General features: G+C 35.8%; 1 protein-coding gene across 1 annotated transcript in view; it reads left to right on the top strand.

Moving 5' to 3' along the window:
- Positions 1–21,153, top strand: part of EVC2 (EvC ciliary complex subunit 2) — a 176,918-nt gene that overhangs the window by 84,975 nt on the left and 70,790 nt on the right. Inside the window, 4 exon segments of the mRNA XM_044681763.1 lie at positions 3,630–3,954; positions 8,990–9,229; positions 16,195–16,370; positions 20,453–20,612. Coding sequence (XP_044537698.1) covers positions 3,630–3,954; positions 8,990–9,229; positions 16,195–16,370; positions 20,453–20,612 — 901 coding nt within the window.

The raw sequence follows: 21,153 nt of genomic DNA, 5'->3' as shown, positions 1-21,153 counted from the left end.
GCAACATTGTGGTAAAAAGCAGAGAGACTCTGTAGTCACACAACCAGTGACTGAGTTCTGACTTCTTATGTATTATCTCTGTGATTGAGCAAAGAATTTTCATGTCTCTTGGCCTCATTTTCTCATTCTTGGATGAAGGACTCAGACTAGATTACCGCAATGGTCCCTTACAGCTCTAAATCCACAATCTTACACACACACACACACACACACACACACACACACACACACACACACACCACACACACACACACACACACACTCTCTCTCTCTCACACACACACCACACACACACACACACACTCTCTCTCTCTCTCTCTCTCTCTCACACACACACACACACACACACATATATACACACATACACACATACATATATTAGTCAATTAGGCAGAATTAGTGGTGCCTGAGGATTACCAGAAAAAAGGGAATCTTTCCTTCCAGCATACTTGCTTTGGGCATTTTCATTGGTTCTGATAGGGATAATCCTACTATTACATATCTAACTTTTAAAATTTATACTTTTTGATATTTTTTACTGCAGTTTTCTGTTTGGTTCTCTTTCCTCTTCCCAATTATATTTTCAGCTCCTCAAGGATAGAGATTGTATCTTAGGCAATTTTTGCTTCTTTTTCCCCAAAATTCTGACTGAGTGTACAGTATTTAAGTAAAGAAAAAATTTATTTTCGGAAAGTAATAGATATTAGCTCCAAACCCTCCAAAAGAAAAAAAGGAGTTCCAATAATCCAACATAAATATCAGATTGCTAATAGTTCAGACACCACTAATTCTGCCTAATTGACTAATGTTTGTGTGTGTGTGTGTGTGTGTGTGTGTGTGTGTGTGTATATGAGAGAGAGATTGTAGATTTAGAGCTGTAAGGGACCATTGGGGTAAGGAGGACACTAGCCTAATATATTAGGCAGTCCTTAAATATTCCATAAATATTAAATATTCCTAAATTTCAGGACATTTGACCTTGAGAAGGTTAACTCAAGCTGCTTCCTTCACAACAGGATGATCCACCCTACCAGAAAGAACACCTTTGTCTATGAGAGTATACCATATAGTCTGCTAGAATCCTAGCAGCCCTAGGCAGCATGGATTAAAGTTCTGTGGTCAGAATAAAATTTAGCTACATGTACGCTTGGGGAATTTCAGTGCAGGCGAGATTCCATGATTGCTTTCTTGGAAACATTGGTGCTTCCCTTGATCATACCAGATGGAGATGAGTCTTCCATTCTCTGAAAAAGTACCAACACTTGCAATACTGCAGGATTGAAATCCAAGAAGCCAGAGTTCTACATAATCCCTATTCTGCATTTATTCTAATTAGCTCTTAGTTAAGATCCCAATGTAGAAAATTTTGAGCAGACTAGCCTTGGAATATCCAAAGCACTTTTTAAGTATAGCTAGATACTGTCCCTCTCTCCTTTCATTCCTCTTCTACCATTCCCTAAGATGATAAGTAATTTGATATAGGTTATACATGTGCAATCATGCAAAATATATTTCCCTATTACTCATGATGTACAAGAAAACACAGACCAAGGGGAAAAACATATACACAATAAAGTGAAAATAGTGTGCTTTGATATGCATTCAGATTCCATCTGTTCTTTCTCCAGAGGTGGATAGATAGCATTATTCATCATAAGTCTTTTGGAATTATTTTGGTTCCCTGTGTTGCAGGGACGAGCTAAGACATTCCCTATTGTTCATCACAAATAGTGCTTTTACTGTGTATGCTATTATCCTGGTTCTGCTTCCTTCACTTTGCATCAGTTCATGCAATTCTTTCCAGGTTTTCCAGAAAGCATCCTGCTCTTCATTTTTTCTAGCACAATGGTATTCCATTACAATCATATACTACATCTTGTTCAATTTTATTTCTATTTCTATATTCTATATAGTTCTATTTCCTATGCATTAGAATTTTAAAGGCTTAGAGAGTAGTTTATGGATAATAAGAGGTTAGGTCCAGGATCACACAGAGCAGTTTGTTGTCGAGGGTGGAATTTATATCAAGGGCTTAGTGAGTCTGAGATTAGCTCTCTATCCATTATACTACATACACTACCACACAATTATATGTATGTATGTATTATATGTATATTTTGATTGATATGTACTCAATATTTGACTAATAAAGCAATTATTGAAAAACTTGAAATACCAGTGCAGTTGTTCCAAATTCTATGTGTGTTAAGGCTTACAAAGTATTTTTTACATATGATGCATTCAGTTTACTAAGAATTTATGTCATGTGTGATAGTGTGTGTATATCTTATATGCATACAATCTCAATCATATGTTGAAATCAATATAAGGAAACATGCTATGGTGTAAGATTGGGTGCATTTACATCCAAGCCAATGTTTTTCTCAAAAGCTCTTCAATTGGGATTCCTATTCAAGTCTCCAGTTCATTTGTCTCTGGTGACACATTTACCTTTGGATTGATTAGTTGCTCAACATACCACTAATTGCTGGCTTTCTCAGTCATTCCACAGTGGAGTAAAGCTATTATAGCTTCGCAAAGACTATGGTAATTAGTATGCAAGAGAGCCTATTGAATATTCCATCCTGACAATATGTTAATACAGTTGATGCCATTCTCATGAAATATTCCTCTTAGGTCAATGCAAGTCAGTCAGCCCAGTGACCTAGAAGTAGGACCTACTCAGTCCTGTGAGTCTAGAGGAGAGAATGCCTGGGAGAGATTCCTCCTTTGTCCAAATTTAATATTAATTTAATATATGAATGTTAACTGTAAAGAACCCATTCAACACATAGATTAGGCTACGAATATGATTTGCTACTAATTCACTACAAGATCTTAGGCAAATCCTTTCTCTTCTGTGGTCCTATTTCTTTACCTACTAAATGGGTGGGTTAGAACAGGTGATCTCTAAGTTTCTTCCAAGATCAATATTCTTATGATTATTGTTTATACCCCCCTTTGTGAGGAGATGAAGTGAACTAAATTGCCATCCCATTTCATAGAATTATAGGATTATAGCTCTTAATCTGGAAGGGCCAATCCCCTAATTTTAAAGATAAACAAATTGAGGCTTCAGAAAATTAACTGGTTTGATCAAGAGAGCACAGGTTCTAAGTAAGGTAGGATTTGAGCCCATATTCTCAGATTCTAGAATCAATGATTTTCTCAATTGCACAATGTAGATAATAATAGCATCCTCCTCATGTGATGCATTAAAGAGGAAATTATATATGTGATATGCATATATATACACATACACATATAGACATATATGTATATCTGTATGTATCCACACACATGCTTTACAAATTTTAAATTGTATAAATGCTAGCATTTATTATGACTACCATGCCAATATCTTCAAGGTTCTCTAGAACTGTGATTTAAATGATGTATTAGTCTACATTTGAAAGTACCTTTTTGTCCTCCTAAATACATGGTAAGAATTTTAAAGGCAGGGACCCTATCTTACCTCTCTTTTTATTTCCCCATACATCTAACCAAGACCTTGTACTTTGTAAGGACTCAATAAATGTTGTAAACTATAATGCTTAAAGCTATCTTCAACCTCTAATGGAAATCACATGTAATTGCAAGGTCTAAACACTTCTCTTTCCATTTCCCAGCATGGAGATAGCTACCCTGACCCGAGCAGATGCAGACTTACAGGCTTGTCGCATGCAGATTAGCAAACATATAATTGGTATGTTATTGAAAAACCTGAATCTCAGTGGCAACCTCTCACCCCACATGGAGAAAAGGATGAGTTCAGTTTTCAAAAAGCAATTTCTCAAGATGGAGACTGAAGTACAAGAAGAATATGATCGGAAGATGGTGGCCCTGAATGCAGAATGCAACCTGGAGATGAGGAAGAAAACAGAGGCTCAGTGTCAGAGGGAGATGGTGGCAATGGAGGAAGCCGAAGAGTTGCTGAAGCGTGTCAGTGAGAGAGTAAGTCACCTGTGAAAGTAAGGCTTCCCTGGAAACTCAAACTCTCTTCTTTCTAGTTTCTTCTTCTTCTTCTTCTTCTTCTTCTTCTTCTTCTTCTTCTTCTTCTTCTTCTTCTTCTTCTTCTTCTTCTTCTTCTTCTTCTTCTTCTTCTTCCTTCTTTCTTCTTCTTCCTTCTTTCTTCTTCTTCCTTCTTTCTTCTTCTTCTTCTTCTTCTTCTTCTTCTTCTTCTTCTTCTTCTTCTTCTTCTTCTTCTTCTTCTTCTTCTTCTTCTCTCTCAAGAAAATAAAGGGTATTTTTTCCTTTCTTCCAGTACTGATCGATATATCCTTGCCTGAATTGAGCTATGATTTTTATTTGAGACTTTAATATCCTGACTGTGACATTGTGGCAGAATAAGTGAATAGAAAACCCCCCAACAATTTCTTAAACACTAAGAATACAAAAAGAAATGCAATTATAGCCTTTAATCTTCAGGTTTAGGTTCTAGTAAGGAAGACAACTCACAAGGGAGTGTGGTGAACAAGGAGACAGAGTTAGGTCCAGAAACCTGCAGGAGAGGTGAATCAAGCCATAAGGGTCTAGCTTGACATATACCACTTGGGAAAATGGCAATGATCCTGGTTCTTAATTCCAGAATTAGGGGATAGGAGGAGGAAATGACAAGGAAGTTGGCAAGAAGTTGGCCAGATAGTAGGAGGTGAAATCTTGAAACTGGAATCCTTCATGAAGCTAAGGTCCCATGGAGAACGTTTCTCTAGGGCAGCATGGTGTTTGACTAGGATATGTCCAACACAGAACTTGTGATCTGGAAACCAACAGTCACAACATGTCTTTACCATTTACTTACTGTATAATTGTGGGCAAATCACTTTATCTTTCTGATTGATGCTCAGTTTCCATCTCTGTTCAAAGAAGATTAATAAAATCTGCACCCAGACCTCATAAGGTCATAACAAGAAATGTGCTTTAGAATCTTTAACACACCATAAACATGAGATATGTCATTACTCTTACTTCAGAATTCTCGGAAATTGCTTAATTTGTTGAGTATTTGTTGAATACATACTTTTGCCCAGAAAAAGTGATAGATTGGAGAGATATAAAAGAAATATTAGGTATAGTCTCTTGTCTCAAGGAGCTTACTATCTAGATGAAGAGAAAATATTAACACAGAAGAGATCACTTAAGTGAAGTACCCTAAAAGATTCAATGTTACAATTGTAGTAAAAGCTTGAAGGGAAGAAGTATAGTGAGCAGATTGATGAGAAGAGTTGAAAAAACTTTAAGGAGGAGCTGTTGCTTGGAATCAAAATGAAAGAAAAGGATATAAGATCACAGATTTGAAGCCAAAAAGGACACAGAAGAATACTGAGTCCAATTCCTTCATTTTAAAGATGAGGAAACTCAGGATCAAAAATGTTAGTGGCTCAGTCAAAGTCACACAGTAATTAATTATTTAAGGCAAATCAAAACCAAATCTTCCTACCTTCGAATTCAGTGACCAATCCACAGGAATTTTGCTATCCATCAATGGAATGAGTTGCCACTCATAACCTCTCAAAAGCATCACATAAATTGGGAAGGATTAAAGATTCTATCCCTGTAGGTAATCTCTGAAAACATAGATTATATCAATATCAGATACCTTATAGATAGTCTTTATGAGTTTCTGTCTACCCTTCCTTCCATAAGAAAATGCATGACTTGATGGATAACATTTTGGTAATAAGCATCTTCAAACTTAGCTAGCCTAGAGTATAGATGACAAGCCCAGGGGCCATCACTGCTTGAAGCCTTTTTAGCTCAGTAGAAACTACTAGAGTTTGTTTTCTGCTGGTATGACCTTTGAAAATGAAGAGAAATCTCCATGACACAATAGGGTACATGAGGGATGATCTTAGTGTTTCAGTTCCAAGAAAATGTTGTGAACAAATACTATCAATTCAAAGAATCCTGAGTCATCATTAAATCAAAGACTGTTAGAGAAGGAAGGGTCATAAACATCATTTAGTTCCACCTTCAGTTGGGCAGCACTAACTATTAAGAAGTTTTCCTTATGTTAGGGAGAAATGAGCCTTCCTATTATGTCCCAATATTTCAATTTTACCTTCTGGAGGTATACAGAAGATGTTCAGTCCTTCCCTGTGGTATCGCTTCAAGCATTTAGAAAGCTGTCATAGTTACTCCTAAGAATCTTCTCTTCTTTAGTCCCTACATTATATTTTATCACAAGGCATTGGTTTTCAGATCTTTGGTTGTGCTCTATCTAGCTCAGTGATTCCCAAAGTGGGTGCCACCGCCCCCTGGTGGGTGCTGCAGCGATCCAAGGGAGCGATGATGGCCACAGATGCATTTATCTTTCCTAATAATTGCTATCAAAATTTTTTCTGGAAAGGGGTCAGTAGGCCAAAAAAGTTTGGGAACCACTAATCTAGACAGTGTCACTATAGCACTAACAGAGTTCCTTGCACATGAAAGGCACTTGGTAAATCCTTTCACTTCTTTTTCTTAATACCACAAAAACTTCTGTTGCTTATTTTTGGTCCTACATCTACCTTCTGAATGATTATGATAGAAAGACTCACCTCAAAATATGCAGGATTAGCTTCCCAGTAAGAGCTTTTGAGGGGAGCCCAGAGAAAAGCTAATTGGATTCCAGGATTTAAATCAAGAAGGCACCTCAGGTAGTTCAAAATCCCCATTTTGCAGAAGATGAAATAGAAAGAAGCAGAGGCATTCTTACTCAGAATCTAGGGTTTTCCGTCTTATACTACAGGATACCTTATAGTAATATGCAAACTCAGTAAAGATAATGATATTCATTACTACAATAAAACTTATACCTTATATTTCTATAGTTTTTTGGAGTTTACAATGTGCTTTCTTTATCACACTTTTATTAGGTGGATCATGCAGATATTATCTCCATTTTATAGATCAGATCAGGACACTGAGAGTGGGTAAGGAACTTGCCCAAAATCACAATTACTAAGTGGTAAAGCTTAGCATCGTTTGATTACCTCATCTCTGACATAAATATTGTTCCACAGAAGTATATGAAATGATATTTTGGAATCAATTAAACTTGCAATCTTACCTCATTGGTGAGAAGTTTAATAGTATGTCTTCCCCCAAAGTTCATTCCTATTAACTTAAAAATGAATGGTTCATGCTTGTCACATTTGATCACATCAACTAAGGAGATGACTTTGATGAAATAACTAGTGTCCTTCATCACTGAATCCTGAGCTGCCTTCTCATTGCTTGAATGTGTTCTATCTGCCAAATATGGTGTTTCAGTTTACCTGTTTCAGTGTAGAATGAGAAGAAACCAGAGGACTGAGGAAAAGAGGGAACTAGAACAGCATTTGTCCATGTGTCACTGTACTAAACCCAAGGGAAAGAGCCAATTCTCTAGACTGAGCACTTAATGTGGAGTTAGGAAGATTTGGTTTTAACCTGCCTTAGATAATGACTAGGTGAATTTAAGCAGGTTACTTCACCTCTTCATCCTCAGTTTCCTCATTTGTAAAATGAGGGAATTAAACTCAATATCTCTTGAGATTTCTTAGCTCTAAATCTATGATTTTATATCCTATTCTTTCCATTTTGATCCAAAGTCACACCTCCTCCCTCCATAAAGTTTTTTTCCAGCTCTTATTAGATTGCTTGCTGTCCTTTCCTTTCCTTTAAGTCTCTTACTATACTTTTTTGAAGTTTTGAATTTAATATAATTTAATCTTACATATATTTTGAAAATTATATATGTGTGTATTATACATATCATTACATGTAATATGCAATTACAATTAATATATGTATATATCATCATTGCATATTATTACATAATAACATATTATTGCAATACATATTATACATTATATATTTATATATAATATACATTGCATATTACATATACATATTATTATACATTTCACATGTATAGATTGTTACATATTGTTGCATACTTTTAATATTATATAATAATACATATTATTACATGTAATGTGCAATTACATGTAATAATAACAAATTTCCACATAAATTTTCCAAAGTTATATGATCCAAATTGTCTCCCTCCCTCCATCCCCAAGCAATTCAATCTGGGGTATACATTCTTACTATACTTATAACATTGATTCTTTTAGTGTGCTTCACTTACTGATCTCTTCTACATTAATAATTTTTCCTTCATCTAGATGGCACTGCCCTTGAGAAAAGTACCTAATAATGTACCTATTACTTCTTTTGTATCTCTCCAAAGCATCTATCTCATTCATATCTGGAACAAAATATATATTTTGTCCTCCTCAGAAGCCACGTTAGGAAGAGAGACTGAAGCCACTGAAATAGTAATAACAAAGCATAGAAGGAAACTGCTTTAAGATCCAACCCAAAGAGGAAGTTGTTGAAAAGGAAAGAGTCAAAAAGTGACCAATATAAAAGGGAGATAAGGGGAAAATCATTGAAATTGTCAAAGATCTCTAGAGGAAGAAAACTCAGTGAACAAGGAAAATATTTATAATAGATGGGAATGTGACCTCCAAAGCAGCTAAATAAGGCATCTATGAATAAATAATGTGAAAATTTTAATTAACATCTGATAAGGCAGAATTCAATGCAAATTCCTAAAAGAGCATGGAACTATATCAGAATTTTCTGAATGGTTTAAAAAAGAAACAAGAATTATAAGAGACTTCAAGATTTGGAGTTTAAAAAGACTTTCACTTAACCTAGTCCAACCTTGTTATTTTACAGATGCCCAAAGACTTAAGGTGATTTGTTTACAGTAATTACAAGGAAACAATTTCATACCTCTTTTTGAGACAACATATGGAGGGACTCTTTCCACTATACCACACAATTTATATTTTTGAAAAGCCTTTCTCATGGTTAAAACACAAATGTTCCAAAGGAGTATGTGTTTTGATAATATTACCCAGTAATTAGCAGTTTTCTCTATGTCCATTGGGGGAAAAATATATTTTATATATGTCAGACATGAAGTAGATATTTTTTTTCCTTCTTTCAACAGTCTGCTTTAGAGTACAGAAATCTGCTGCATAATCTCCACCGACGGGAACAGGACCACTTGAGGAAGTCACTCTTACTCAAACGGGAGGAAGATTTTGCAAAAGCTTACAGGGAATTGGCAATTTTCCAAAGAAATGAACTACACAACATCTTTTTTACACAGATAAAAAGTGCTGTTCTTAAGGGAGACCTAAAGTTGGAGACTGCTAAAATGCTTCTTCAGGATTATTCTAAAATACAGGTAATGCCATAAAAAGTGACCTCATTCTGAAAACAGCAGTTTTCAAAAATATTTCTCTAAATGCCACTATTGAGGGAGATCTTTTATATTTGTTGTTCATCCTTCATTTTTGAAGAGGATTGATGACATCAGAGAGTGATGCACTTGTGAATTTTATTTTGAGGCAGTTTTGTGCAATCCTGTCTCTTCTAGAGTTGTCAAAGTCCAGTGGCAAGACAAGTCAGGGCAACTGATGATAGTCCAGGATGCAGTGGATGACCTTAGTGTCTTCAGTATCTGACCAAGCTTTAAGTGTTTCACAGAGCCTGCTTCAGCCACCATCATTTCTCTTGGAACAAATTGTTCTCATCTCCCTATTCTAGCAAGGGAAGTCTTCATATACATGGGGTAGACATCCCCTAAACTCAGGTGTGTTACCTGTTACCCTTAACTTTGTTTAGCTAATCTTCTGAAAGAAATTACCTAGGTGCAACTGCGGTGCATTCTGTAGCTTCTTGGAGCAACAGGTAAGAGTTGGGTCAAAGGTTGATGAGCAACCCTGAAAACAGTTTGGCAAGTACTCATACAAGAGGTGCTAGTCCTCCCTGAACGCCCCTCTTTTTTATACTCACCATTTTTGTTGTTGTTATTGATGGTTGCTGTAGAACCCCTCCCTATCCTTGTCTCTAACTTCTTAACTCCTCTTTCTTCTTTCAATAGTTCCCTTTATCTTACCCCTTCCCCTATTTTTCCCCTTTTGTTGTCTCTATTCTCCTCATTCCTTCTCTCTCTTTCTCTCTCTCTCTCTCTTTCTCCCTCTCTCTTTCTTTCTCTGTCTCTCTTTTTCTCTCTTTCCTCCTCCTTTCACTTTCTTTCCTTCTTTTCTACCAACATACCTAGATTTCTCTTTACTTTTCATTAATCTTCCTTCCCTTCTCCTCCTCCCAAGTTTCTCCTTTCCCTTCTCCTCTCCTCTGTTTCTATATTATGGGGCCAAGAATATCAGAATAGGAAAGGGCCTAAGTGGTCTTCTTGTCTAATTAGCACCTGAATGGTCATTCTCTCCATATCAATTCTAAAAGTACAAGTAGGATCAAAATAAATAGTTATATTTATTAACGTATAAAAAGACTTATAACTTATTACATATTAAAAAACTTGTAATATAAAACACATTCTGTTTTTCTACAATCACAGTAAAAATAATGTTTTACATTATTTAGCACTGAGTTTATAAGGATTTGATCCATTTTCTTTAATTTTTCTTCACAAAACTATACATTTCTCATATCTTTCTCATAAACATTTATCATACCTTTCACATCAACTCCATTTTTGAATGGTGTTAAATAAAATGTATTCCTAGTCCATGGTAGCATGTTTATCTATATCTCCTGGAAAAACTTCTTAATTTTTCATGACACATGGCATAGTGAAAGGTCATATTGCTATATTTTATCTCCATTAATTACAGAATAATTCTTTTCCTCAATATTCTCAGTATGTCATTTTATTTATCAGAGTTCATCATTCCCTCAGAAAGCATAAGACTTCTAGATTTTTGGAAAGTAAAAAATGAAGTCCCCCAAATATTTCTTGAAGTAGATATTTTACATTTTGATAAAGCTAGTGAAATCCTATAGGTTCACCTAACTTTTCTGACAATGGTTTCAGTATAAACTTGACTGGAAAAGTAAGTCACATGAACAAAAATTAAACCTTTAAAAAAATCATTAGCAATCTAGTCTTTGAATTGTCTTCCCCATGACAAGTATTTTTCTTCATAGCATTTTTTTCTGTTCTCAATATTTCTCCAACTTCAACAAAGCTAAGGTGCATTGTAAAGGATTCACTAATAACATCTCCACTAACCTCTAAACCTGAAAGACTATGTTTATTTTTTGAATATTAATTAGACTGCTTTACAGCAATGATTTCTCAGTTCTTTCTAGCAAAAACCGGTTTAATTTTGAGCTTGAATGATCTTTGAAATACTTGATTTTACCATATCAATCACAGCTTGAATATCAGAAATGATTATTGAAGCATGCTCTTTAATAGTTATAACTTCTGTATTTTCTACAATAAAATATATTCTTAAAAACCATAGAATTAAAAAATACAAATAATCAATCAAAGCAGCATATATGACATAAAATCTTGCACTCATTTGACTGAGAATTCACTACATTTGGTGAAAATAACTCACTTAATCTTCATTTGTTCAAAGTTGGGAGATCAGAGTCAGCAATTAGTAGAAGGACCCACATGTGGCTATTGTTATCACAAAAAGAAACAATATCAAAAGTTTTAGTTGTCCCAAGTAATATGTACACTACTGAGGTCATCTACATTGGACCTCTACATAAAGACCTCTAGTAATGGAAAGTTCTGTCTCTTGAGATGGGCCATTCCTCTGCTCTTTTGGAAAATTTTCCTCTTGTATTGAGCTAAACTATGTCCCCTTATGACTCCTAGGCATTGGCTCATGTGTCATTTAAAATTACTCTAAGCCCTGGGAGACTACCAGGGCTCCCTGCTACAACTTCCCCCATACCTCCCACTTCCTTTGTGGGAGGTGTTGGAGAAAGTATGAGAGAGGGTTTTGGTGCCTTTTTGCACTCTCAAGCCAGGAGGGGCTGACACTCTCTACCCTGAGCCCTGCAGAGCTCTTGGCTGGTCTCTCTCTCGGAGCCTTTTCCCCTTCTATCTACCTTCTAGTTTTCTTTAGACCTCCCCTTTTATAATTTAAATAAAACCTAGCTATTCTAAAACCTAAGTTGCTACCTGATCTTTTATTTGAGCCCTGAAGGGCTCTGGTCAATTTACCCCTGCCAGTGCTGGGGACCTCTTTGTTCCTTTCCCTTCCTCTACCTTCCTCTCTCCTTTCGAGAGCACAAAAAGGCACCAAAATCCTCTCTCTTATACTTTCTCCGACACTTCCCACAAAGGAGTGGGAGATGTCAGGGGAAGTCGTAGTAGGGAGCCCTGGGAGATTATCTCCCAGGGCTTAGAGTAATTTTAAATGACACATTTCCCCCGTAATCCTTTGGGAGACCAGTCTCTCCAGTGGATCATAACAAACATAAATTTACAATTACAATAAAATAAAAGGTATATACATCAGTACACGGGGAGAATGGTAACAATTTTTACAATATAAGGAAATCAAATGCTTGGTGGTTCTTTTACAAAAAAATCCAGGGGGTAGTCCCCTTCTTTCACAACAAAATATATAGATCTATAAAACAAATGCATTTAAACAAAACAGATGAATTTAGAAAACAAATGAATTTTAGCAAGGCAAATGAATTTTGAACCAGACAAATGAATTTTAAACCCTCCAAAGTTCAAAATATTGTACATCCAGTTGCTCTCTTAGGCTCCTGGATCAGCATGCGTTCTCCATGTGATCTCCACAGGTATCTCCATTTGGATTCCAGGAGGTAGTAAATCTCTTTTCCTAAATAACTTAAACTCTCCATATTAAATAAAAACACACTCATTTTATTTCTTAGGGACAAGCAGATGATATCTAATGTTTTTTTCACATGAAAGCTCCATGTCATTTCAGAAAGCTTTTGTGATCCTTATGTCTTCTCTTTTCCAAGTTAAAAATTATTATCTCCTATGATCTATTGTCCTCTGTCATCAGTTTGATTCCCTGATAGGGCACTTCTGAGTGTACTCTGAATTGACAAACTTTTCCTAAGACATCATACTCGAAACTGAAGATAATACTCCAAATATAACATAAGCAGGTTGTATTAAAGCAGAATGGATTCCTTTTTTTCACTGTGAATAGTACAATTATCTTTCTCAACCCACAATTGCATTAGGACTCAGAGCCAAATTTCTGGAAAAATCTGCCTATATTTGTTATCATTTTCTCACCTCCCACTTACTTCTTTATCCATTATAATATAACCTCCTTCCCTATTACTAAATTCGAACATCTCTCTCTAACATACCCTGCGATCTCTTTATTGCTAAATTGAATGGTCTGTTATCAGTTGTTACCCTTTTGAGCCTTCTGCAGCATTTGACATAATTGACATCATCTGCCACATAATCTCTACTTTATCTGTCATGGCTCTCCTATTTGACTTACTAAACCTTCCATATTTTGCTATCCATGGATACATCTCAGGTCTCTCTCCCAGTCCTTCTCTTCTCTTTACAGTCTTTTGGTAACCTTATCAGCTTCTCTATGTTCAACTGCTACCTCTCTGAAGAAGATAGCATCGAGATTTATGTATCTTACCCTCATCTTTCTTCTGAGTTTAGTCCTGAGTTTCAAACTGCTAGTCGGATCTCTCCACATAAATATCCCCTATAATTCAACATATCCAAAACAGAGAATAAAAAGTGTTAGAGGATCCAGTGCTGAACTCTATAATAATAATTCAAACTTGTATGTAGTCTGACAGTTTCAGAAGAATGTGGCCTTTCTTTTCTCTCTTTTTACCACTTTGCAATGGGTCAATATTGATTAGAAGTCTTCATTGCCTTCTTAGAGTCCTCTTCTTAGATATCTTCTTGAAATGAACCCTTCCAATCTGATGCAATAATGCATTGTTCTTTATTTCAAAAGCCAGTGAATAGAAAACCTTTTAACTTTCTTTCTAATAAGGAGACAAATCTGTATTTATATATCTGTGGTGATAGTTCTGGATGAAACACAAATATATCAAAACCTGCATAGCCAAACTAGGGTGAAGTATATGGAGCTTTGTCCTTTGGTATTTTTCTTCCCTAGGGTGGTTCTCTGGCCAGTCAACCCCAGACCTATGGACTTATGATAGTCCCATACAGTGTTTCTATCATTTCTTCTGCTACTTCACCTTATTCTGGGCCACCGTTCCCATGGTTCCATTGCAATAGCATTCACAACTCATGACCCAGCTTCCCCCATAGTGCTAATCATTTTGTTAGTGCATATCAACCAATATGGAATCTCAAAGTTTTACTGCACTGAAGGTGAACTTTCCCCAGTTTATTCCTGACTTGCTATTTTCTCTAATAGCCTCTCCCACTATGATCTGGAACCTCTGGTCAAAAGAAATCTCCCGTGATCTTGTAACCCCTTCCAGATAGGACCTAGAGTTCTCTCAGTAGTTCTGCCAAGTCCACACAGAAAGTCATGCATGACAGGATTTTCCTAGAGATGAAAAAATTCCTATTTATAATGACAAGTCACTAAATTCTCATTCTCTACCTTCTGACTTTGAATTCCTTGGTTTCATGCTGATTTTTGCTATTTTTTTGGCCTGTTTCGTGTGTACCTTATATGCATAAGCTATGCAGTTTTTTTTTTCATTTCTTGCTTGGATAACTTTACTAAAGTGTGATTGATTAAGATTTAGTAATCATGAGTTCCAGGCTGGCTATTTACCTCTGGCAAGTTACTTATATGTTCCCTGTTGGTTTCTTCATTTGCTATTACCTAAACTCTATGCTTCCCAGGGGTGTTATATGGTTCAAATGAGGGAAAATATGTTATGTATCCTGTAAATCATAAAGTGCTTTGGGAATGATAGCTGTCATTATTATTCCTAACATAAATACCTCCTAAGATTGTCATTGGAAAAATGTTCTGTCAAAGTGAAAGCAGCATATGAGTATGTAGTATTAAAATAATATTTAGAAATGAAAATATAAAATATATAATAAAATGCAATGTAAATAATATTTTTCTGGATTATAGGTGTGCCCAAGTTATCCCCCCATCTCCTACTCAGTCAAAGCCAATAATTCTCTATTAGCTTTGAGATGGAATACAAACTATTCAGAACTTGGTCCCTTCCCATCTTTCCAGTATACCTATCACTACCTTCATCATATCACTCTTTCTGCTAACACATTAGCTACCAACCTAGTAATGGACCTAATCATATCTGGCTTGTGCCATTGCAATAATCTAATTCATCTAACAGGTCTTTCTATTCCAATCCATCTTTTGTTCCAAAATGATTTTCCACAGGCACAAACTGGCTTCCTCTACTCAGTAAACTCCAGTGGCTCCCTATTGCCCTGAATATCAAATGCCAAGTCCTTTGTTTCATAATTAAAGTCCTTCACATTCTAACCCCTTCCTACTTTTGTATTTGTCTTAAATGTTATATCTTTCCACACACTTTTTGATCCAGCTATACTAACTAACTGGCTGTTGCTTGCACAATAAATTGCATGTCCCAACATACTGTACCTTTTTGGGCTGTTCCCCCATAAATGGAATGCCCTTGCCATCCACTTTCTCTGCCTTTCACAAATCCCACTTTTTTTTTCAAATCCCACTTTTTGCAGGTGGTCTTTGCAGGTGTCAATTCCACCCCAGTATTTTCCCTCTGAGTTTGATTTTCAAGGATTCTGTAGATATCTCTATTTATTGATTTATTTATGAGTTGACTACCTTATATGAATGAGAGTTCCTTGAGGACGTGTATAGTGCCTTGCCTATCAATGTATTTTTACTTCTTGACATCCTGCCTCCCTCTTATATTGACTGATTTCATGTACCTGGTGGAACAGCCATTTGGACACACTTGCTGGTCCTTGAGCATGATTCTCTCATTCTCCTTTATCCTGGCTATTCCCTGTATCTGGATTGCTCTCTCTTCTCTCTTTTATGTTGCAAGTTTCTGGATTGTCTTTAAGACTCAGCTCAATCACTATGTCCTGCAAGGAAACTTCTCTGGTCTCCCAGCTATGAGAGCCTTCTTCAAGGTTATCTTGAATGTATTCTGTATGTATCTTAGTATGTACCAATGGCTTTTCATGTTACCTTCCCTGTTAGAGTATACATTTTCTTGATGGTAAGGATTATATTTTACTTTTTCTATGTATCCACAGAGCTTGGCACAATGCCTGGCACATAGTATACACTTTAAAAATGCTCATTGATACCTATTATAATCTGATAACATAAATGAGAAAATACACTAACAGTAAATTACATGTATCTTTCTCCTTTTTTTTCCAAATAGGAGAATATTGAAGAGTTAATGGATTTTTTACAAGCTAATAAGAAATATCACTTGAGTAAGCGATTTGGCTATAGAGAATACCTGATTCAAAGCATACAATCATTAGAAACTTGGAACCAAAGTCTTCTGAACACAGCAACAGCTCAGATAACAAGCCTCATCCACAAAAATGAGAGGTAATTAAATGCTGAAACTTCCAGGAAATAAAAAAATCATCACCCAGGAAAGAAGATATGTTCTTGTCAATTCATCCTTCTGTGGAAGTCCTTAAATAGAGAATTCGAAGAGGCTTATGAAGGAGTGATAGGGCTATTAATGGGCAAAGGCATTAGATGTTAAGTCATATTACAAATCCTATGCAAAAGTATTGGAGGAATATCAATCATTTAATCACATAAGTCTTAGTGTTGGATGGTATTAGAGGATCATAAATATAAAGCTAAGTTCTACATAGGGAATCTGTGTATCTCCATTCTTTTACAAAAAAATAGATTTAGAGAGGAAAAGTGATTGTAGGCAGTCAATAATATTTTTAAGCACCTACTATGTGCCAGACACTATGTTAAGTGCTTGCCGAAGGTTATTTAATGCCTACACTCAATGCCATGTCTTCCTGTCTCTAAGCCCAGTAGTTCATCTATCCACTATGGAATGCTACCTGAACAATAGCTAGTTCATTCTTTTCATTTTGCAGAGGATGAAATTGAGGTCTAGGAAAAGGAAACGACCGACCAGAGGTCACATAGAATGTTAATGGTGGAGCCAGAACTAGAACCCATGTTTTAAAACCTAAATGATGCTGAGGACTACTATAATCCTTTTCTCTTCGGAAAATGCTAATTAATTCTAAATAAGAAGCGGGGCAAAGTGGGAGTAGGGATTGGGGTTGGGGAAGAAAGCCAGTGTCAGAATAAGGATATGCAGGTTCTAGTCCTACATCTCTCACTTAATAGTTATATGATCAAGGGGAATTACTTCCTTTCCTTCTGACTCATATTCTTTATGAAACTATGAAAGATCTTTGTGATCTCTCCAAACTCTGACATTGGATATTTTATAAGACCCTTTCCAGATCTTACATTCTATGTCTTTTGTTCCATGGTTCTTTCCAACTCATACTTTTTTCTTTTCTGTATTCTAAGGCTTAACCCATCTGTATGTAGCATTCTACACATCAGTTCATTATTCTGAGCATCAAATCCATTAGATCCCCACTACTATTGTCCCTAGAGGTGTAATTTTTTCCATTTTCAAAAATTATCTTTCTGCTATTTTGGTATTCTTTTGAGATGACGTCCCTCTGCTCCCACTTTGGTAGAAGAAACAAGGGCAGAGGGAGATTTGGGATTTTCTATTTGCTTAATTGGATACCTTTGGTTTTTTTTATTCATGACACCCTTTGCGACATCATGGCAGCTTTCAAAGAGCTATTTGTCTCATCCGTGTTATGACCAGATGTAGTTTATTTTTAAACTTTTTTTTTTAGATCTAACAATGTTATGTTTTCATTGTGTCCTCATGTTAATATTCAGTTGCTTCACTAGAGAGGCAGAATGGTATAGTGGAATGAACGATGACTGTTCTTGAACCCAGGTTCAATTCCTGGCAGACATAAATTAGATGTGCCACCTGAAACAAGTCACATATCTGAAAGTCTCAGTTACTTTACTGGTGAATGGTGATATTCATACTTTAATTGCCTACCTCACAGGACTGTCACAAGGACAGTGCTTTGTAAAATTTAAAATTATTCAGAAACAGCCAGGCCTAGAGATAGGAGGTCTTGGTTCAAATATATCCTCAAGCACTTCTTACCTATGTGATCCTGGACAAGTCACTTAGCTCCCATTACCTAGCCCTTACAGCTCTTTTGCCTTGTTAAAAATACACAATATTGAGTCTAAGATGGAAGGTAAGAGGTTTTTTTAATTACACAGAAAATATTATTAAAATTATTTTGAAAACAATATTTTTTATTTATTATTTTGGAAAAAAAGGGTTTGGCCAAAGAACTGGCCTTTAAACCAGAAGATTTGAAATCTCAAAAGTGCCCAATACTATCTGTGTGTCTCTATTCAAATCTCTTAACTTCTCAGTGATCTGTGCTATTCATTTTTTTTAGTAGTTATGGAGCACAAACCTTGAAACAATAGATGGGAGTTAACTGGGTGACATATTTGAGTTCATGGAGGACTTCCCAAAAATTGGAATTGCCCAAGAATGGGTTATTACTATTATCCATGATTACCTATACCCTATTTAATTCTACTTACATATTCAGTTAGTGCTGTAATGACAAGTTCCTGATGCCTTTTCACATCATAGGTTCATAGATTTAGATCTAGAAAGAAGTTAAGAGGCCATCTAGTTTAGCTTCAAATCTTTCCATATGGGGAAAGTGAGGTATATGGAGGTTAAGAGACTTGCTCAAGATCATGCATCAAGTTAGCAGAGTTGGGAATCTAAACTTGGATCTTCTGGAATTAAGATTAGGTATGTCAGAAGGGCCAAATGTGATTGACCCTAATCCTTGATGGCTCTTCATACTCTTAGTGGACAGGAATGGCTGAAAGAGGAAAGACATTCTTGTAGTGAACAAAATCCCTTCAGTAGGAAACAAGAAATCTGGGTTCTGGTGCCACTTCCATACTAGCTATGAAACCTTGAAGAAATCACTAAGGAATCTGGAATATCAGCGTTAATAACATCCCTGCCTCGTAGCAAATAAAGTTTTAAAGTCACTTTAAAACTTAAGAGCTATTTAGTTTCTGTGACTCAGTAGTACCATCATGGAATATCCTTGGAGAGAAAATAGCTTTAAGGAATCAGAATCTATTAGGTACCAGAGGTTGCTTTTAATTATGGCAGATTAAGATCATGAAAATAATTCTGGGCTTAGAATTCAGAAATGTTATTTCTTATTTCCATCTCAAGCTGGCTGTGGCTTTGGGCAAGTCATTTAAATTATGAGCTACAATTTCCTTATTTATAAAATGGTCTTACTTAATACTACCAAGCTGGTAGGATGGTTGTAAGCAATTTCAGAAACCAAAAAGGCTAGTAAATCAAAGTTGATATTGTTGCTGCTGCTGTTGATAGAATTTAGAATATTTTGCACTGGTTTTGGATGAAGAGTGATTGAGCTGTTGCATAATCGATAGAACACTGGGCTTAGTGTTAGGGATATATGTTTAAATCCCTCCTCAGAATCTTCCCAGTTATGTGACCTTATCTCTGACTTTCTTTATCTATGAAATAGGGAATTAATATCCATATTATTTACTTCACAGGGTAGTTGTAAGGAAAATATAAGTTAATTGATATAATCACTGCAAATCTTAAAGTTCTTTATAAATGCCTGTCATCATCATCATTGCTATTCCTTTTACTACTATTATAAATACTGCTAACATATTGAAATTTAAAGTCATAGAGAGCTGTGATTCTGAAAGTATTTGGGGATGAAACAAGTCCTTGTATCTAGAACCTAAGAGTTCTAGTACAAACTGTCCCTAACTAGCTATGTGACCTTAGAAGGAAAAAAAAGTAATCACTAATCTTTGCCTTAATGTAAGTTACTGGATTAGATGACCTAAAATTACCCTTCAACTTTGGTAATAGTCTAAGGCTGTGTACATCATTCAGTTAATAAGTACATAGATGAAAATGTCACTAGGAAAGGAAAATAGTAATTAGAGACCTAGTTTATTTTTCTCATCTTTTGTGAAGACAGTGATAATGATGCTACCTTTGAGTTTTTCGGGTTTCTTCTCACTTGAGTATATGCCAAGGATTCTTTTTTCTGTCCTTCTAGGATATCAAGTTCATTTATGCAGTGTCTTCCCTTTAAAGAGTGAGCCCAGAGCATCCATGACATAGTGGATCATTTTATGAGTTACTTGTTGTGATCAAAACAATAAAATAAAATTTATCCCATGTGAAGCAACCTCCCCAATTTGAGCATTATGGTCCTTACATGACAGACTCACAGATTCTCTCTGGGGCTGAACTAGAAGTCATTTTTTTCTTGGTAGGGCCTTCTGGAGCTTGGACATTGACTTTGAGAAATCAGGACAATCTCTATACTACCAGAAGACTGTGTTTTAGCAAGCCAACTATAAGTCATTAATCCTTTATTCTTAAAAGGGTTCACTTTCAAAAAATTGTAACTTCCATAAAATTTAGTGTGAAACTAGAATTTTCTGTCTTAAATATGAATTTGGAACTATGGTTTTAATTATATACATTTTTCATATAGAGCTGGGTATTTAGATGAAGACCAGATGGAAACACTTTTGTCTCGAGCTCAGGCAGAAGTTCTTTCTGTTCAACACAAATTGGAAAATGATTTGAAGCAAGAAAAGAAGAAACTTCACCAAAAATTAATAATTAAGAGAAGACGTGAAATGATGCAAAAGGTAATACAATCAGTGGCAGCCACACAACTCAGTGGATTGAAAGTCAGGCTAGAGACAGGAAGTCCTGGGTTCAAATCTGACTCAGATACTATGTGACCCTAGGCAAGTCACTTAACCTCAACTGCCTAGCACTTATCACTCCTCTGCCTTGGAACCAATACAGAATATTAGTTCTAAGACAGAAGGTAAGGGTTTAAAAAGGTAAAAAATACAGTCAGTAAACACAATACCAAATATCTATGACATGATCAATAATGCTTTTATTTATTAGTAAAGAAAACTGTGAAACTCTAAAACAACGATAATATTTGGTCATTTCAAGTCTGGGAATTTTCACTGGCTGTCCCTCTCCTGAAATTCTAAACTTCTTTGTCTCTGCCTCCTGGGTTCCTTAATTTCCTTTAAGTTCTAGCTTAGGTCTCACCTTCTCCAAAAAGCTTTTCCTGATCCCCCTTTATGTTCATACCTTCCTTCTTTATCTCTTCTTTTCTTCCTTCCTTCCTTCCTTCCTTCCTTCCTTCCTTCCTTCCTTCCTTCCTTC

This window comes from Gracilinanus agilis, chromosome 6 (assembly GCF_016433145.1).
Source record: "Gracilinanus agilis isolate LMUSP501 chromosome 6, AgileGrace, whole genome shotgun sequence".
In the NCBI taxonomy this organism is placed as follows: Eukaryota; Metazoa; Chordata; class Mammalia; order Didelphimorphia; family Didelphidae; genus Gracilinanus; species Gracilinanus agilis.
The sequence above is the reverse complement of the archived record's forward strand: the minus strand, read 5'-3'. Positions and strand labels throughout refer to the sequence as shown.